This window comes from Sus scrofa, chromosome 13 (assembly GCF_054392235.1).
Source record: "Sus scrofa isolate SSC_HxYL_T2T_F1_AM1 chromosome 13, Sscrofa_HxYL_maternal_Yorkshire_Landrace_v2.0, whole genome shotgun sequence".
Taxonomy (NCBI): domain Eukaryota; kingdom Metazoa; phylum Chordata; class Mammalia; order Artiodactyla; family Suidae; genus Sus; species Sus scrofa.
The window spans coordinates 48,270,684-48,287,500 of NC_139395.1; the positions used below are offsets into that span (position 1 = coordinate 48,270,684).

The 16,817-nt window shown below is 38.3% G+C and overlaps 1 protein-coding gene across 32 annotated transcripts in view; it reads left to right on the plus strand.

The window, feature by feature from the left end:
* The window catches only part of DOCK3 (dedicator of cytokinesis 3), a 507,677-nt gene that overhangs the window by 275,039 nt on the left and 215,821 nt on the right, over positions 1-16,817 (plus strand). For all 32 annotated transcript variants that reach the window (XM_021068832.2, XM_021068840.2, XM_084988414.1 and 29 more), the window contains one exon: positions 9,499-9,583. In XM_021068832.2, the coding sequence (XP_020924491.2) occupies positions 9,499-9,583 (85 nt within the window). The remainder of the gene's footprint in view (positions 1-9,498; positions 9,584-16,817) is intronic.

Sequence of the window (16,817 nt, forward strand, 5' to 3'; positions counted from 1 at the left end):
TTCCTCACCAAGGAAATTGCTCTTGGAGGAAGCAACACAAGCAGCAGTTTGGGTTGTAGTATGCAGAAAATACTGTCACCCTACCCTCTACCCCAGCAAGTTTCCTCTGAGTAGATTTTTAGCAAGGACTTAGAAAGTTTTATGGCTCAGTACTTTCTCTTTAAGGGCATAGTGATGTTTTCCAGCTTCAGGAAATCTGATATTAGCAGAAGCTTCTAGTGCTTTCTTAAATTTTTCTGATATAAAGTGTTATGCCCACCAATCAGTATTTTGCCATACTTAATAAATCTGGGATAATTATGTTTAAAGTATGCATGTGTCAGAATTCTTCTATCAAATTAGCATGTTCAAATGACTGACATACACATGCACACACACACACACACACGTTCTTTGTGTATCTGTTTGGCTCATCAGCATACCCTGCACTTAGCACAGTGCGTGCACTTGATAGGCACTACGTGAATGTATCTAAGTAACAAGGTGGATTTTTCTTATGCTTGGTGGCTACTCATTCATCATTCTATGTTTATTTCCCTTTGGGTTGATATATTGACATAAAATCATTCCTCAAAATACTATGACCAAATTATAACCTAGAAGAAATGGTTCTTAGAAAGGTACAATCTTCCAAGACTAAACCAGGAAGAAATAAAAAAGATGAACAGACCAATCACAAGTATTGAAATTGAAACTGTGATTTAAAAACTCCTAGCAAAGGAAAGTCCAGGACCAGATGGCTTCACAGGCATATTTTATCAAACATGCAGAGAATAATTAACACCTATTCTGCTGAAACTCTTCCAAAAAATTACAGAGTAAGGATCACTCCAAACTCATTCTATGAGGCCACTATCACCCTGATACCATAAAAAAAAAGAAAATTACAGGCCAGTGTCACTGATGAACATAGATTCAAAAATACTCAACAAAATATTAGCAAACCAAATCTAACTACATAGTAAAAGGATCATATACCATGATCATTTATCCCAGGGATCCAAGGATTCTTCAATATCTGCAAACTGAAGAATAAAACCATAAGATCATCTCAATAGATGAAGAAAAAGCTCTTGACAAAATTCAGTACCCATTTCTAATAAAAACCCTCCATAAAGTGGGCATAGAGGGAACCTACCTCAATATAATTAAAGCCATATATGATAAACCCACATCTAACGCCATTGTCAATGGTGAAAAGCTGAAAGCATTTCTACTAAGATCAGGGACAAGACAAGGATGTCCACTTTCACCACTGTTCTTCAACATAGTTTTGGAAGTCCATGCCAAGGCAATTAGGAAGAAAAAGAAATAAAAGGAAGCCAAATGGGAAAAGAGGCAAAACTATCACTGTTTGTAGATGACATGATACTATATGTAGAAAATCCTAAAGATGCTACCAGAGAACCATTGTGCTCATCAATGAATTTGGTAAAGTTGAAGGATACAAAATTAATACAGAGATGTCTCAATTCTGTATACCTTTTTTTTTTTTTTTTTTTTTTTTTGTCTTTTTAGGGTTGTACCTGCAGCACACGGAGGATCCCAAGCTAGGGGTCCAGTCAGAGCTATAGCTGCCAGTTTATGCCAGAGCCACAGTGACACGGGATCTGAGCAGTGTCTGCGACTTACACCATAGTTCATGGCAACACTGGATCCTTAACCCACTGAGCAAGGCAAGGGATCGAACCCGCATCCTTATGGATGCTAGTTGGGTTTGTTAACCACTGAGCCACAGTGGGAACTCCACAATTCTATATACTAACATGAAAGATCAGAAAGAGAAATTAGGGAAACAATCCCATTTACCATTACATGAAAGAGAATAAAATATTTGGGAATAAACATACCTAAAGAGACAAAAGACCTGTACTGTGAAAACTATAAGATGCTGATGAGAAATAAAAGGTGGGAGTTCCCACTGAGGCACAATGGGATCAGTACCTTCTCTGCAGTGCCAGGGCATAGGTTCAATCCCCAGCCCAGCAGAGTGGGTTAAAGGATCTGACATTGCTGCAACTGTGGCATAGGTTGCAGCTGCCACTCAGATCTGATCCATGACCCAGGAACTCCAAATGCCACTGGGTAGCCCCCCCCCCCCAGAAAAAGAAAAAAAAAAGGAAATAAATCAAAGATGACAGAAGCAAATGGAAAGATATACCATGCTCTTGGATTGGAAGAATCAATATTGTCAAAATGACTCTACTTCCCAAGGCAATCTACAGATTCAGTGCAATCCCTGTGAAGTTACCAATGACCCTCTTCACAGAACTAGAAGAAAATATTTTCAAATTTGTTGAAAACAAAAAAGACCCCAACTAGCCAAAGCAATATTTAAAAAGAAGAATAGAACTGGAAGAATCAGGCTGACTGCAGATTACACTACAAAGCTACAGTCATCAGAACAGCATGATACTGACACAACAACAGACATAGATCAATGGAACAGGATAGAAAGTCCGGAAATAAACCCAAGCACCTATGGTCAGCTAATCTATGATGAAGGAGGCAAGAACATAAAGTGGAGGAAAGACAGTCTCTTCAATAAGGAATGCTGGGAAAATTGGACAGTTACTTGTAAAAAAATGAAGTTAGAACATTCTCTAACACCATATACAAACATAACTTCAAAATGGATTAAATACCTAAATGTAAAGCTGGGTATTATAAAACTGGAGGAAAACATAGGTACAATATTCTTTGACATAAATCAGCAATATTTTGATGATCCACTTTCTGGTGTAATGACAATAAAAGTAAAAAACAGTGGGATCTAATTAAATGCAAAGGCTTTTGCACAGCAAAGGAAACCATTAAACAATGAAAAGACAACCCACAGAATGGAAGAAAAATTTTGTAAACAAATCAACCAACAAGTGATTAATATCCAAAATATACAAACATCTCATGGAGCTTTATATTAAAAAAAAAATCAGGAGTTCCCATTGTGGCTCAGTGGTTAACTAATCCTACTAGAGACCATGAGGTTGCGGGTTCGATCCCTGGCCTTGCTCAGTGGGTTAAGGATCCGGTGTTGCCATGAGCTGTGGTGTAGGTTGCAGACGCGGCTCGGATCCTGCATTGCTGTGGCTCTGGCATAGGCTGTCGGCTATAGCTCTGATTCTACCCCTAGCCTGGGACCCTCCATGTGCCACAGGAGCAGCCCAAGAAATGGTAAAAAGACCAAAAAAAAAAAAATCAATAATGTACAGAAAAGCTAAACAGATGTATCTCCAAAGAAAACATACAGAGGGCCAAAAAGTACGTGAAAAGATGCTCAACATCACTAATTATTAGAGACATAAAAGTCAAAGCTACAATGGAGTATCACTTCACACCAGTCAAAATGGCCATCATCAAAAAGTCTATGAACAGTTAAGGTTGGAGAAAGTGTGGAGAAGAGGGAACCCTTCTACACTGTTGGTGGGAATGTAAATTGGTACAGCCACTATGGAGGACAGTATGACGGTTCCTTAAAAAACTAAATATAGAACCATCATGTCATCCAGCAATCCCACTCCTGGGCATATATCTGAAGAAGATCATATATGAAAGATATGTGCATCCCAATGTTCACTGCAGCAACATTTACAATAGCCAAGACATGGAAGCAACCTAAATGTCCATCAACAGAGGAATGTATAGAGAAGATGTGGTACCTATATACAATGAAATATTACTCAGCCATAAAAAAGAACAAAATAATTCTATTTGCAGCAACATGGATGGTCTTAGAGATTATCATCCTGAGTGAAGTAAGTAGGATAAAGACAAATAGCATATGATACCATTTATATGTGTAATCTAATAGAAATGATACAAAAGAACTTATTTAAAAAACAAGTAAACTCACAGTTTTCAAAACCATTCTTATGGTTACCATAAGTGAAACCATCAGGGGATGGAGGCAAGAGAAGAATTGGGAGGGAGGGAATAACATATACACACTCTTGTATAAAATAGATAATTAATGAGAACCTACTGTATAGCACAGGAAAATCTACTCAGTAATTTGTAATAACCTATATGAGAAAAAAGAATGGATATAATTATATGTATCACTGATTCACTTTGCTGTACACCTGAAACTAATACAACATTGTAAATCAACAGTAATCCATAAAATTAAATAGTTTAAAAAACTGGTATGACCAAATTGATTATAGTCACTTATAGCCATCAGTACTTAACTTTATGGTTAATAGAAAGGCAACAGGAATAAAGGAAATGTCATGGATTCAGAGTAAGACAGCTTGAGACAACCTCAACTCTACTCCCTTAATAGGCTATCTGGTTAACCTCTTTGGGCCTCAGTCTCCTCAAATATAAAATGGATTTAGGAATTGCCTGATGACTCAGCAGGTTAAGGATCTGGCGTTGTCACTGCTTCACTGCTATGGCTCAGGTCATTGCTGTGTGAGTGTTTGATCCCTGGCCTGGGAACTTCTGCATGCCATGTGTGTGGCCAAAAAAAAAAAATTTTAATAAAAATAAAATGAGTCCGATACTGTGTACTTCCCATAATACTTTGAGAGGATATATGTAAAATGCCTATTCCAGGTATATGTTCGGTAAAAGGTAGCTATTATTACTTATTTATTGTATTTTATTATTATATAAATATAAATATACCGTGATTTCATTAGTATAGTTACATCTCTGTGCCCTTACTATAGGTAATAGAAAAAGGCACTGCCCACAGGAAATTTAATACCTGTAGCCTTTCTCAACTCTTTCTGGTGGAGAACTAAGTCCTAAATGTCTTAAAACATCCGTTGTATGTAATTAGTTAACTTCAAGGTTTTTTTTGTTTTCTGCTTCAGATGTAGAAACCCAGAAGGAGATACAATAGAAAATAGAATAGGGAGTTACCATTGTGGCTCAGTGGTAATGAACCCAACTAGTATCCATGAGGATGGAGGTTTGATCCCTGGCCTTGTTCAGTGTGTTAAGGATCTTGCGTTGCCATGAGCTGTTGTGTAGGTCACAAACGTGGCTTAGATCTGGCATTGCTGTGGCTGTGGCATAGGCCAGCAGCTACAGCTCTGATTCGACCCCTGGCCTGGGGTGTGGCCCTAAAAAGGTCACAAGGCTGTGGGACATTAAAAAAACATGTAAAATTCAAATAATTTGATATTGAGATTAAAGGCCTTTAGAGAAGTGTACCTAAAATAATGTAAGAGCAAATATGTCTCTTATTTTACTGCTTTGTCCCTAAGTTCAGCATGAGCCTAGCACATAGTAGGTGCCAATAAATATTTATTGAATTATTGGAATGAGTGATTAGTGACAAGTTGTGAGAAAAGACTAAATATTTTGCGAAGACTCTTCACCTAAACAATTAGTAAGACTTTTGAAGACTCAGCTTTATACTACATCTGTATGTAGATACATACTTGGTTGTATGCCTCCTGCTTGTGTCCATCTGTTTCAGTCTTTTTTCAGACACTATTCTCTTTAATCGCAGTTCTTGTACTTTAAGCCATATTTTTGCTAACGATGTAACACAATGATAATTATAACAGCAAAAGCAATTCACAGTGCTTGGCAGTATACTGAGTGCTTTACATGGATTAATCCTTCCAACAGCCTATGATAGCAGAGAAGACAGTGTGACTTGGTGGGAGAACAAAGGTACAAACTAGGCAATCTGACTTCAGAGCCCATGCTTCTAACTACTCCACTGCACTGCCTCCCTTTTCTATGAAGACAGAGAAAAAACTAAGTTGACTATTCCATGCACTTAGCTGGTAACTATTCTTAGACACCATAAGGGGAAATAGCCAGGAACGTCTTTTATGGGGTGAAATTTGTTGTGCACATGTGTTGTTTCTCACTGTGCAGCATCTCTGCCTTCTTCCAGTGAGGACAGTCTTTCAGTTTAGCTTTTGGAAACTATTTTTCTCCCATTGAAGATGATCTTAATAGAAGGAAATCAGTTTCTGGTTTTATTAAATCACCTGTTAATCATTTTCTTATTTCCTAGTATAATGAAATAAAAAAAACTAAACGGGTATTTTATTCTAGTGACTTCTAGAAGAGGGAAATCATTTTGTTCTCAGGGGAGAATTAACATGATGAATTGCTTGACTCAGAAACTGCTGTAGGAATTCCTCTAGTGGCTCAGAGTGTTAAGAACCTGACAGTATCTGTGAGAATACGGGTTTGATCCCTGGCCTCTCTCATTGGGCTAAGGATCTAATGTTGCCGTAAGCTACAGCATAGGTTGCAGATGTGGCTCGGATCCCGTGTTGCTGTGTCTGTGGTGTAGGTGGGCAGCTGCAGCTCTGATTTGACCCCTAGCCTGGGAATTTCCATATGTCACAGATGTGGCCCTAAAAAGAAAAAGAAAAAAAAAACTGCTATATTTCCTGTATCCAGCATGATTGGTGGTATATGATAGCTCTTCAGAAAGTGTCTTTGGGTGAGTGGATGGGTACATTGGTGGATAATTGAATGGACAAACAAGAAAAGGGTGTAATAGTTCCAAGAAAGAGTTTGCATAATAGATGCCAGTCTCCACACAAACCCTGTTACTGAGTGTGGTGCACATGCACTCAACCCCAGCTCTGTTCACTTAGATCTATCTGAATTTTTCTTAAGCTGTTGTATTAAAAACATCTATTTTGATTAGATTATTTGTACAGTCTTTTTCAGGTATTTTATGACTATCAGTGGTTAAAGAATAGGCCTAAAATTTTCTCTCTTCATTTTTGTATTTAAAGAAATTTCAATAGTATGATACAGAAAGTGTGTAAAGTGTTTTAAATTGAGCAATTGTCTAATTCTACTATCCTTATACAGATACAGATGTCATTTTTGTGACTTTTCCACTGTTTTTTTATATGTATGTAAAAGTATTCTCAATATTCAAGATTACAACTGCAAAATTATCTTTTAAGTATAAATTGCTTTTTAAAACAAGAGAGGTGAGAACTCCTGCTATGGCACAGTGGGTTAAGAATCCGACTGCAGGGAGTTCCCTTTGTGGCTCAGTGCTAGTGAACCCACCTAGTATCCATGAGGATGGGGTTTGATCCCCGGCCTCACTCATTGCGTTAAGGATCTGATGTTGCCATGAGCTGTGGTGTAGGTTGCAGACATAGCTCAGATCTGGCATTGTTGTGGCTGTGGCATAAGCCGGCAGCTGTAGATCCAATTTGACCCCAAGCATGGGAACTTCCATATGCTGCAGGTGTGGCCCTAAAAAAAAAAAAAAAAAAGAATCTGACTGGGGAGTCATGGGTTCCATCCTGGCCCAGCACAGTGGGTTAAAGGATCTGGCATTGCCACAGGCATAGCTTAGGTCCAGCTATAGCTCAGATTCAATCCCTGGTCGTGGAGCTTCCATATGCCATGGGTACAGCCATTTAAAAAAAAAAAAAAAAAAAAAAAAAAAACTAAAGAGGTAGAAATGATATGCTTCAGCTCTGTCTTGCCCTCCATGACAACACTACTGCTTTTACATGCTATAGGTATTAGAAGCCAGAGGCCTGAAGTTATTTCAGAGAAATTAAGAATAATTGGTAAGAGGTAGTTAAATGGTGTCTTCTTTGATCTATGAAGACAAGAAATAAAATATCTTAGAGATTTAAGTGCATTATCTTCAGTAATAGTATTTGATGGTTTTACCGTTAAGTTGTAGACTATTTTAGTTAAGGCCAACAGTGTATTACTGATCTTCTCATCATGCAAAACTATGAGGTTTTTCTTTTTAGCTTTTAGTACCAAAAAATTATTCCTTTTTAAAAATGTATATTTCTCTATTATATAATAATACAAGTTATAATAATAGATAATAGGAAGATATGAGTTTTTTCCTTTAATAGAAAAATGGTTTCTCCTTTTTTCTTATCTGCTAGAAAAGTACACATCTAAATTTTAATTCTTATTCATAGTAATCATAATAGTCTATGTAATTAGTGTGCTTGCTTATATACCATCTTCATATAGGTTTGATTTCCCATTTTTTAAACAATTTCATTACAATTTCTTTAGCCTCTTCATATCTTTCCATATAAATAGGGTGTAAATTATAAATAAATCTGCACTTTGGATGTACACATATCTTTAAATATGTGGGAGTTTTATGCACAGAAAGAGCCTACAGAATTAGTTTTACTAGCATATTCTAAATGTAGTTTATAATATGGGTGAAGTGAAAAATATGTATATACTTCTTCTATCATCAATGGAATATTTTTCCTGGTACGATAATTTATTGGTACAATAACATTTGTTTTGGAATAGGGTGGTCACATAGCAGCTCTTGAAACCCTGATGAGGAGTTCCCGTTGTGGCGCAGTGGTTAACGAATCCGACTAGGAACCATGAGGTTGAGGGTTCGGTCCCTGCCCTTGCTCAGTGGGTTAACGATCCAGCGTTGCCGTGAGCTGTGGTGTAGGTTGCAGACATGGCTCGGATCCTGCGTTGCTGTGGCTCTGGTGTAGGCTGGTGGCTACAGCTCCGATTCGACCCCTAGCCTGGGAACCTCCATATACCGTGGGAGCAGCCCAAGAAAAGGCAAAAAGAAAAAAAAAAAAAAAGAAAGAAACCCTGATGAGAGTGCTAGGCCCTCTCCTCAGAGAAGATACATATACATGAACACATGCACATACTTTTTAAAGTAGTTACGGGGGTCCACAACCCCCTAATTTCACTGGACTCCAAGTTTAGAACTGTTCCTGACAGTGAGAAAGGTGCTAACATGTACTGAATATAAATTATGTACCTTATTTGAACCCAAGAGTTTTACCCATTCAGAGTTATTTCCACTCTCTCATACTGCTTCCCAATCAACCATTAGTCATCCTCACTTACTCCTTCCTGCCCAAGTTATACCAGATCTTTTAAGTATTATTTTCTTTAGTAGCAGCACTCCCTGGTTAAAATTCCATCTATATGGTCTTAAGATATTGGCTAATGTGTGGTGAAGTCTTTATTATAACCCAGTGTCAGTATTAATTAAATAGAAAATTAGATAAAACTCAGTGCAAACATATATATATATATAGAGAGAGAGAGAGTTTAATACCTTTAGGAGGTGATTTTTATGTGTTTGACTTTGAGTTACAAATCTACTTGGACCATGAATAATTTTTTAATCCTAATGAAAGTAATGCATGGCTGAGTCTTGAGCATACTTGTAAAATAGGGGGAAATAGAAAAATAAATATGACTTATTAATGACCCAAGAAAACCTATCCTTAATGAAAAGATTTCTTTAATCTGTTATAAATGTAATACTGACTGAATCGTTTTTACTGTCACAGGGGGAACTGCTTGATTACTAAAATTGTCATAGTCTTAAAATTCCTAACCTCATTTATTTACCTAAAGGTAAACATAATTAGGTTACAGAGCAAAGGCTTATCCCTGCTGGGGCAGGCTCTGAACCTCTGTCCACAAGGTCATGGCAGGCATGGATTCCTAGGCACATAAAGAAAGATTAGTAATCTGAGGACATGGCATGCTCAATGTGGTCTTTCTCTTTACTAGGCATTTGGGCCTGGACCTGGTGCCTCGAAAGGACTTTGAAGTAGTGGATTCGGACCAGATTAGTGTTTCAGATCTCTATAAAATGGTAAGAAATATAACACAGGGTAGCTTGTTCCTGCACACTTCATTTTTGTCTCCTTTATTATCCCTAATTACGCTATGAAACAATATTGCTAAAATTATTCCTTTGTCATTGTTTTAATGTGTTACCTTATCTGGACAGTACCTATTATACTTGTTCTGTAAGTGGAATTTCTTTGTTGGATGTGTAATGTCTAGGGGCCATTTCTCAGTTGGTTTTGCTAGTAACAGAGCTCCTTAAGCCAACAGAAACTACTAAAATCCTGACTCTTACTACCTCTTAGGAAGACAAGGAGTTGAAGATGAAAAGAGCAAATTATTAGTTAATGTAATGATTGGTAACCCTGGAAATAATGTAACAATATTTCTTTTAAAATTTTTTATTGAAATATAGTTGATTTACAGTATTGTGTTAGTTTCTAGTGTAAAGCAAAGTGATTCAGTTATACTCACACATGTATATATACTGTATACATATGTGTACATGTTCTTTTTCCGATTCTTTTTATTATAGTTTATTATAAGTTATTGAATATAAGTCCCTATGCTATGCATTAGGACCTTATTATTTATCAGTGTATCAGTATTTCTAAGAGATACAGAAACTGATAAATCCTTTAGCTGTCTGCTCGTTATTTTCTTTTTTCTTTTTTTTTTTTTTTTTTTTTTTTTGTCTTTTCAGGGCCATACGCATGGCATATGGAGGTTCCCAGGCTAGAGGTCCAGTCAGAGCTGTAGCTGCCGGCGTACACCACAGCCATAGCAACACAGAATCCGATCCACATCTGCGATGTACACCACAGCTCACGGCAACGCCAGATCCTTAACCCACTGAGTGAGGCCAGGGATTGAACCCGCAACCTCATGGTTCCTAGTCAGATTCATTTCCGCTGCACCATGACAGGAACTCCATGTTGGTTATTATTGAGTTAATATTACTTTAGCGGCTCGAGTTGCTGTCGAAGCATGGGTTTGATCCTCAGCCTGGTGCAGTGGGTTAAAGAATCCATCATTGCCACAGCTTTGGCATAGGTTGCAACCGTATCTTGGATTCAGTCCCTAGGCCAGACCCTTCCACATGCCACAGAGGCAGCCGTTAAAAAAAAAAAAAAAAGTATATTGAGTTCACTGATAACCAGGATTACATTTTACAGGGCTTAAAGAGAAGAAGTAACTAAAGGTACAAAATTTTAAAGTAAAACAAATAAACATCAGAAACCTTAGGTGACCAGTAAGCTTAGACTAAAAGGACTGGGTAAAACCTCCCTTTGAGGAATATATATTTGAGGAATATAAATGAGAATTACAAGTTTTAGAAAGAATTACTAATTTCTCTTTAAGAAAATATAGTATTTGGGGGAACATAGAGGATACAAACTAGTCAGGGACCATAGGAAATTTGCCTGAATAATAGACAAATAGCATATCAATTTCTTCTATATATTAGTTTATTTATATTTACAAGCATGCAAAAGCATTTGTGTTCAATTGCCTTAACTATGCTCTGCACACAGTGATAGGTGTAAGATACTGAAATTAGAGATGAATGACTTATTCCTTCCTTCAAGAATATTACCACCTAGGGAGTTCCCATTGTGGTGCAGAGGAAATGAATCTGACTAGGAACCATGAGGTTGCAGGTTCGATCCCTGGCCTCACTCAGTGGGTTAAGGATCCGCATTGTCATGCGCAATGGTGTAGATTGCAGATGCGGCTCGGATCTGGCATTGTTATGACTGCGGTGCAGGCTGGCAGCTGTAGCTCCGATTGGACCCCTAGCCTGGGAACCTCTATGTGATGCAGGTGCGGCCCTAAAAAGCAAAAAAAAAAAAAAAAAGAATATTACCATCTAGAATATTGGTTCCTAATTCCTTTAAGATTATGAAGGATCACATCAAATTTCTCCCAAGGATGATGCAAGTATGATTTTGCATATAAAATTTTACACTCAATTTTAAGGAATTGATGCTTGCCTCTGAAGCCCATACATGATCCCCATGTTTAGAAACTACTCTAGTGGGATCAAACAGACCACAAGCAAGTAGTTGTCATATATGTGCTGCATGTCATAGTTAAGGTCTACACTGATGCTATTAGAGGGGGTGACTGATTTCCTAGGGCTGGGAAAAATCAGTGAAAGCTTTCAGAGCCTTGAGGGTTGAACAGTGATTCACCAGGAAGACAAGCAAAAAGGAAAGATATTTCAAAAAGGCACAGAGCATAGCGAAGTCATAATTCCAAAAAAACTGTAAGATATTTGGTAACTTTGGCATGTAAGTATGTGTTAGCAATTGGGAAATAAGGACAAGAAGAAGGGAAGAGCCAGATCATGAAGAACTTTGTAAGTCCCAGATTGATGGAACTGCTAGTCTGATAGAACCATGGAGTGGCATAATCAAATATTAGTTTTAAAATGCTGACTCTGGGGGGTGGGGGGGGGAAGCTGACTGTCATTATAGAGTATAAAATGCAGAAGACTGGAATCAGAAAGGAAAAAGACCACAGAAGTGATTTGGACAAGAAATAATGACTAGACAGCAATAGGAATGGAGAATAAATGCGACAGAGAATATAGATGTTATAAGTAAAAATCATGAACATGAAGGAAGAATGAAAGCCTGAAGCTGAGAACTCTTCTCAGAGTGGTGGCTTCAAGGATATGATTTTTGGTAAGGACTTTGCATTTTATTTTAAGTGTGACGGAAGACCTGTAAAGGCATTTGAGCAGGGAAATTACATGATTGGCTTCCATTTTAAAAGGGAGAACTCCAGCTGATGTGTGCAGAAGGACTGTCTTGGGGTAAGAATGGAAGCAGGGAGCGATCATTCAACCAAAAGATTTTGATTTCAATATCTTGGGCTAGGTAGAGTTGAAACAGAGGAAGTGGTAAGTTGTTGGATTCTGAATATGTGTTGGAGGTAGGTCCATTCAGGGTTGCTGGTAGAACAGTTATGTGTGTTTACAAAAAAAGAGAGGGAGAGAAAGGCAGAGAAGAATGACTACTGTGTCTTGACCTGCCTAACTTTGACCTGGTTAAAGGTAGAAAAGGAAACATTGTGGAAGAAGCAGGTTTGAAAATAGAGCAGTGGGGATCAATAGTTTTAACTTTTCTTTTCAAGGTTTAGATGCCTTTTAAACTTCCAAACTGAGATGTTGAAAGTCTGGATTTCAGAAGGGAAGTTCAGATATAACAATTTTGAATGTTGTCAGAATATATACAGTATTAAAAGGCGTTGGGTAAGATGAGCACTCCTTTCCACAAACTTGCATGCAGTGAAACCCAATGATCTGAAACCCAGTGAGACCCAGATCCTACATGGCACTTCAGGACAGCCAAGCATCAGTAGACATCGGAGAAAACCTCCCATGTGAACATTAGAGATGCAAAGATATACATAAAAAAGAAATTTTGAAAAAAGACAACTCAGCGGAAGAAAATGGTGATTGCTATCTTTAAAAAGAAATGAGGAAATGTCCAAAAAGCAGAGTGGAACAATATAAGGAGCTCTAGAAAATTACAAATGCAATAATTGGAATAAACTTGGTATAAAGACTGAGACATCTAGGGAAAACTGGAACAAGGAAGTAGGGCAGGGGCTACCAGTATCAACCATCTGTTGGGAGCATCCATGGCTCCCAGTAGCCTGCTTTGCGTATGATCACAGCAGCTAAGGACCTCAACAACCCTGTGGACACTGCAGACCCCCTCAGCTTTTATCACTGGGGGACTCATCATGAACCTCAGCAGACTGATCCACAGAAGACCCCAGCATATTTTCCCAGTGAAGAAACCAAAGACCAGCACAGCCACCAGAGAACGCCTGCAGATTTTGCCATTTAGGTTTTCACCCCACAGGTATTTACATTCATAGATGCCAGCCACCTGCTCCTTCCATATCACTTGCCATAGCATGAAATATGCAACAAACAAAAGCCTTAGCCTCTGTGGTTGTGCACGTGTTAAGACACCAGTCTATGCGTGTGCTCACAAATAGCCCTTGCAGCTGTGCATCTCCACTCCACCAACCTGATTCCCAACACTGGCCCTCATTGCCATGCATACACTTGCAGGGATCCCATGTAGCTACAGGAGTAAACGCCAGTAGTCAAGGCCCCCACAGCTGCTTGTGGCCCAGATCTAGCCTTGACTTTTGTTGCTGGCCTTTAACCCTGTGTCACCTAAAGCTAGTCCCTATAGCTGTGCACCTATACATGGCCAGCCCAACTCCTATCCCTGCCTCCACTACCACACATTGTATTCAGGGTTAGCCTATACAACTTCATGAATGTGTGCTGACAGCCAGGACCACTGCAGTTGCTAATGCATCAGCACTTGGCACCAGCCCTTGCTATTACTTGTATCTGCAGCTACCCCCTACCACTACACAGGCACCTGAAGCTGGACCCTGAAGCCACACCACTGGCTCTGGCCACCACTGATGCCTGCCATCATCTCTAGCCACTGGATGTAGAAAACCACTGAGGACCCCAACATACCTTGCAGCCATAGTAGACTCTCCACAGCTTTCTCCAGGGATCACATATTTGTTGATGTTGTGGACCCATGTAGCCTCAGCCAACAAGACATGTGCTCTGGGCCCCAGAGCTGCCAGTGCCCTGCCCTGGGCACCCTGCACCATTAGACCCAGATTCACAGCTCTAGCATGCTCCTACCCCAAGATGAAGGTCTTTTCTTACAGGAGTCAATCCAACACAAAGACTACAGGGATCACAAAGAATCAGGGAAACATGATACCACAAAAGGAACACAGTAAATTTTCAGTAACTGGCTCCAGAGAAATGGAGATACCCAGATCACCTGACAAAGAATTCAAAATAATTGTTCTAAAGGTGCTCTGAGAAGTACAAGAGAACATCAATAAACAATTCAACACAATCAGAAAAACAATACAAGAACAAAACAAGAAATTCAACCATAAAAAAATGGAAACGTAAAAAAGAACCAAACATAAATTTTGGAACTGAAAATACAGTGACTGAACTGAAGAATTAAGTAGAGAGCTTCAATATTAGACTAGACCAAGCAGGGAAAAAAAAAATCAATGAACTTAAAGACACATGAATCAATTAGAATTCCCTAGCGGCTCAGGGGGTTAAGGATCTGGCTTTGTCACTGCTGTGGTTTGGGTTACTGTTGTGGCACAGGTTTGATCCCTGGCCCTGGAACTTCTGCATGTCATGGGCATGGCCAAAAAAACAAAAAGACAGATGAACCAAAATTTTCCAGTCAAAGGAGAAGAAAGTAAAAAAGATGAAGAAACCCTGTGGTATTTAAAGAATACTTTTGAGAGATGCATTCTACAAATTATTAGAGAACTGGGAAGAGAAGAGAAGCAAAAGGGGCAGAAAGCTTTTTTGAAGCAATATTGCTTGAGAACTTGCCAAATCTGGGGAGAGATTTGGACATCAAGTTCTTGAAGGTCATAGGTCCCCAAACAATTTCAACCCACAGAGATTTTCTCTGAGATATTATAATAAAACTATCAAACATTAAAAACAGAAAAGACAAATATCATATGATATATGTGGAATCTAAAAAAATGATACAAATGAACTTATAAAACTAAAGTAGACTCACAGACATAGAAAACAAACTTATGGTTACCAAAGGAGAAAAGAGGGGGATAAGGTAGAAGTTTGGAATTAGCAGATACACAGTACTATATATAAAATAAACAAGGACACACTATATAGCACAGGGAACTATATTTAACATCTTAGAATAACCTATAATGGAACAGAGTCTATACACACACACATATGTTATGTATGCATAACTAAATCACTTTGCTGTATACCTGAAACTAACACAACATTGTAAATCAAATACAATTTTTTAAAAAAAGAGAGAGAAAAAAATAATCAAAAACAGAGAATCGTGAAAGTGGTGAGAAAAAAGACATTTGTCACTTACAAGAAACCCTCATACAGCTATGATTAGATTTCCTAACAGACACTTTGCAGGCTAGGAGAAAGTGGGATGATGCATTCAAAGGGCCAAAAGAAAAAAGCTGCCAACCAAGAATACTTTACCCAGTAAAGTTGTCCTTAAGAAATGGAGGACATATGAAGGCTTTCCCAGGCAAACAAAAGCTGAAGCAATTCATCACTGCTGTATCTGCCATGTAAGAAATGCTGAAAGTTTCAGTTCTTCAAGCTGAAATGAAATGATGCTAATTATGGTATGAAAGCATATGAAGATATAAAACACCATGATAAAGTCTATAGTCAAATTAAGAATGTAGAATGCCCCAGTACTGTAATGTGGTAGTATATAACTTGAGTATAAAGGTTAAAGGACAGAAAAATTTTAAATAATTATGGATATAATATAATGGATACACAATACAGAAAATGTAAATTGTGACATCAGAAATATAAAGTAGTGGAAATTGAGTAAAATGATAGAGATTTTATGTGGGATTGAAGTTAAGTTGTAATATCTATAGCTATAAAATGTTTTTGTAAGTCTTGTATGACCAGGAAGCAAAATCCTGCAGTAGAAACATGCAAGATAAAGAAAAAGGAATCAAAGCACACCACTAAGGAAAGTCATCAGTTCACAAAGAAAGGTAGCAAGAGAGGAGAAAAGGATCAAAAGAACTACGAAAAGAGCTAGAAAACAATTTAAAAAAATTTTTGGCTTCACCCACAGTATATGAAAGTTCCTAGGCCAGAGATGGAATCCAAGCCAGAACTATGACCTATCGCACAGCTGCAGAAATGCCAGATCCTTAACCCACTGCACCAGGCTGGGGATCGTACCGGCACTTCCACTGAGATTAGCTGAATCATTAACCTACTGTGCCACAGCAGGAATTCCTAGAAAACAATTTTTAAAATAGCAATTTGTTGTTGTTGTTGTTTTTTAGGACCGCACCCCCAGCATATGGAAGTTCCCAGGCAGGGGTTGAATGTGAACTACAGCTGCTGGCCTGTACCACAGCCACAGCCACATGGGATCTGAGCTGCATCTGCAACCTATACCACAGCTTATGGCAACACTGGATCCCCAACCCACTGAGCAAGGCCAGGAATAAAACCTGCATCCCCATAGATACTAGTTGGATTTGTTTCTACTGTGCCACAACAGGAACTCCTAAAGTGCAATAGTAAATTATTACCTATCAATAATTACTTTAAATATAAGTGGATAAATTCTCAACCAAAAGACATAGGGTGGCTGAATGGATATTTTAAAAAGATCCAAGAATAT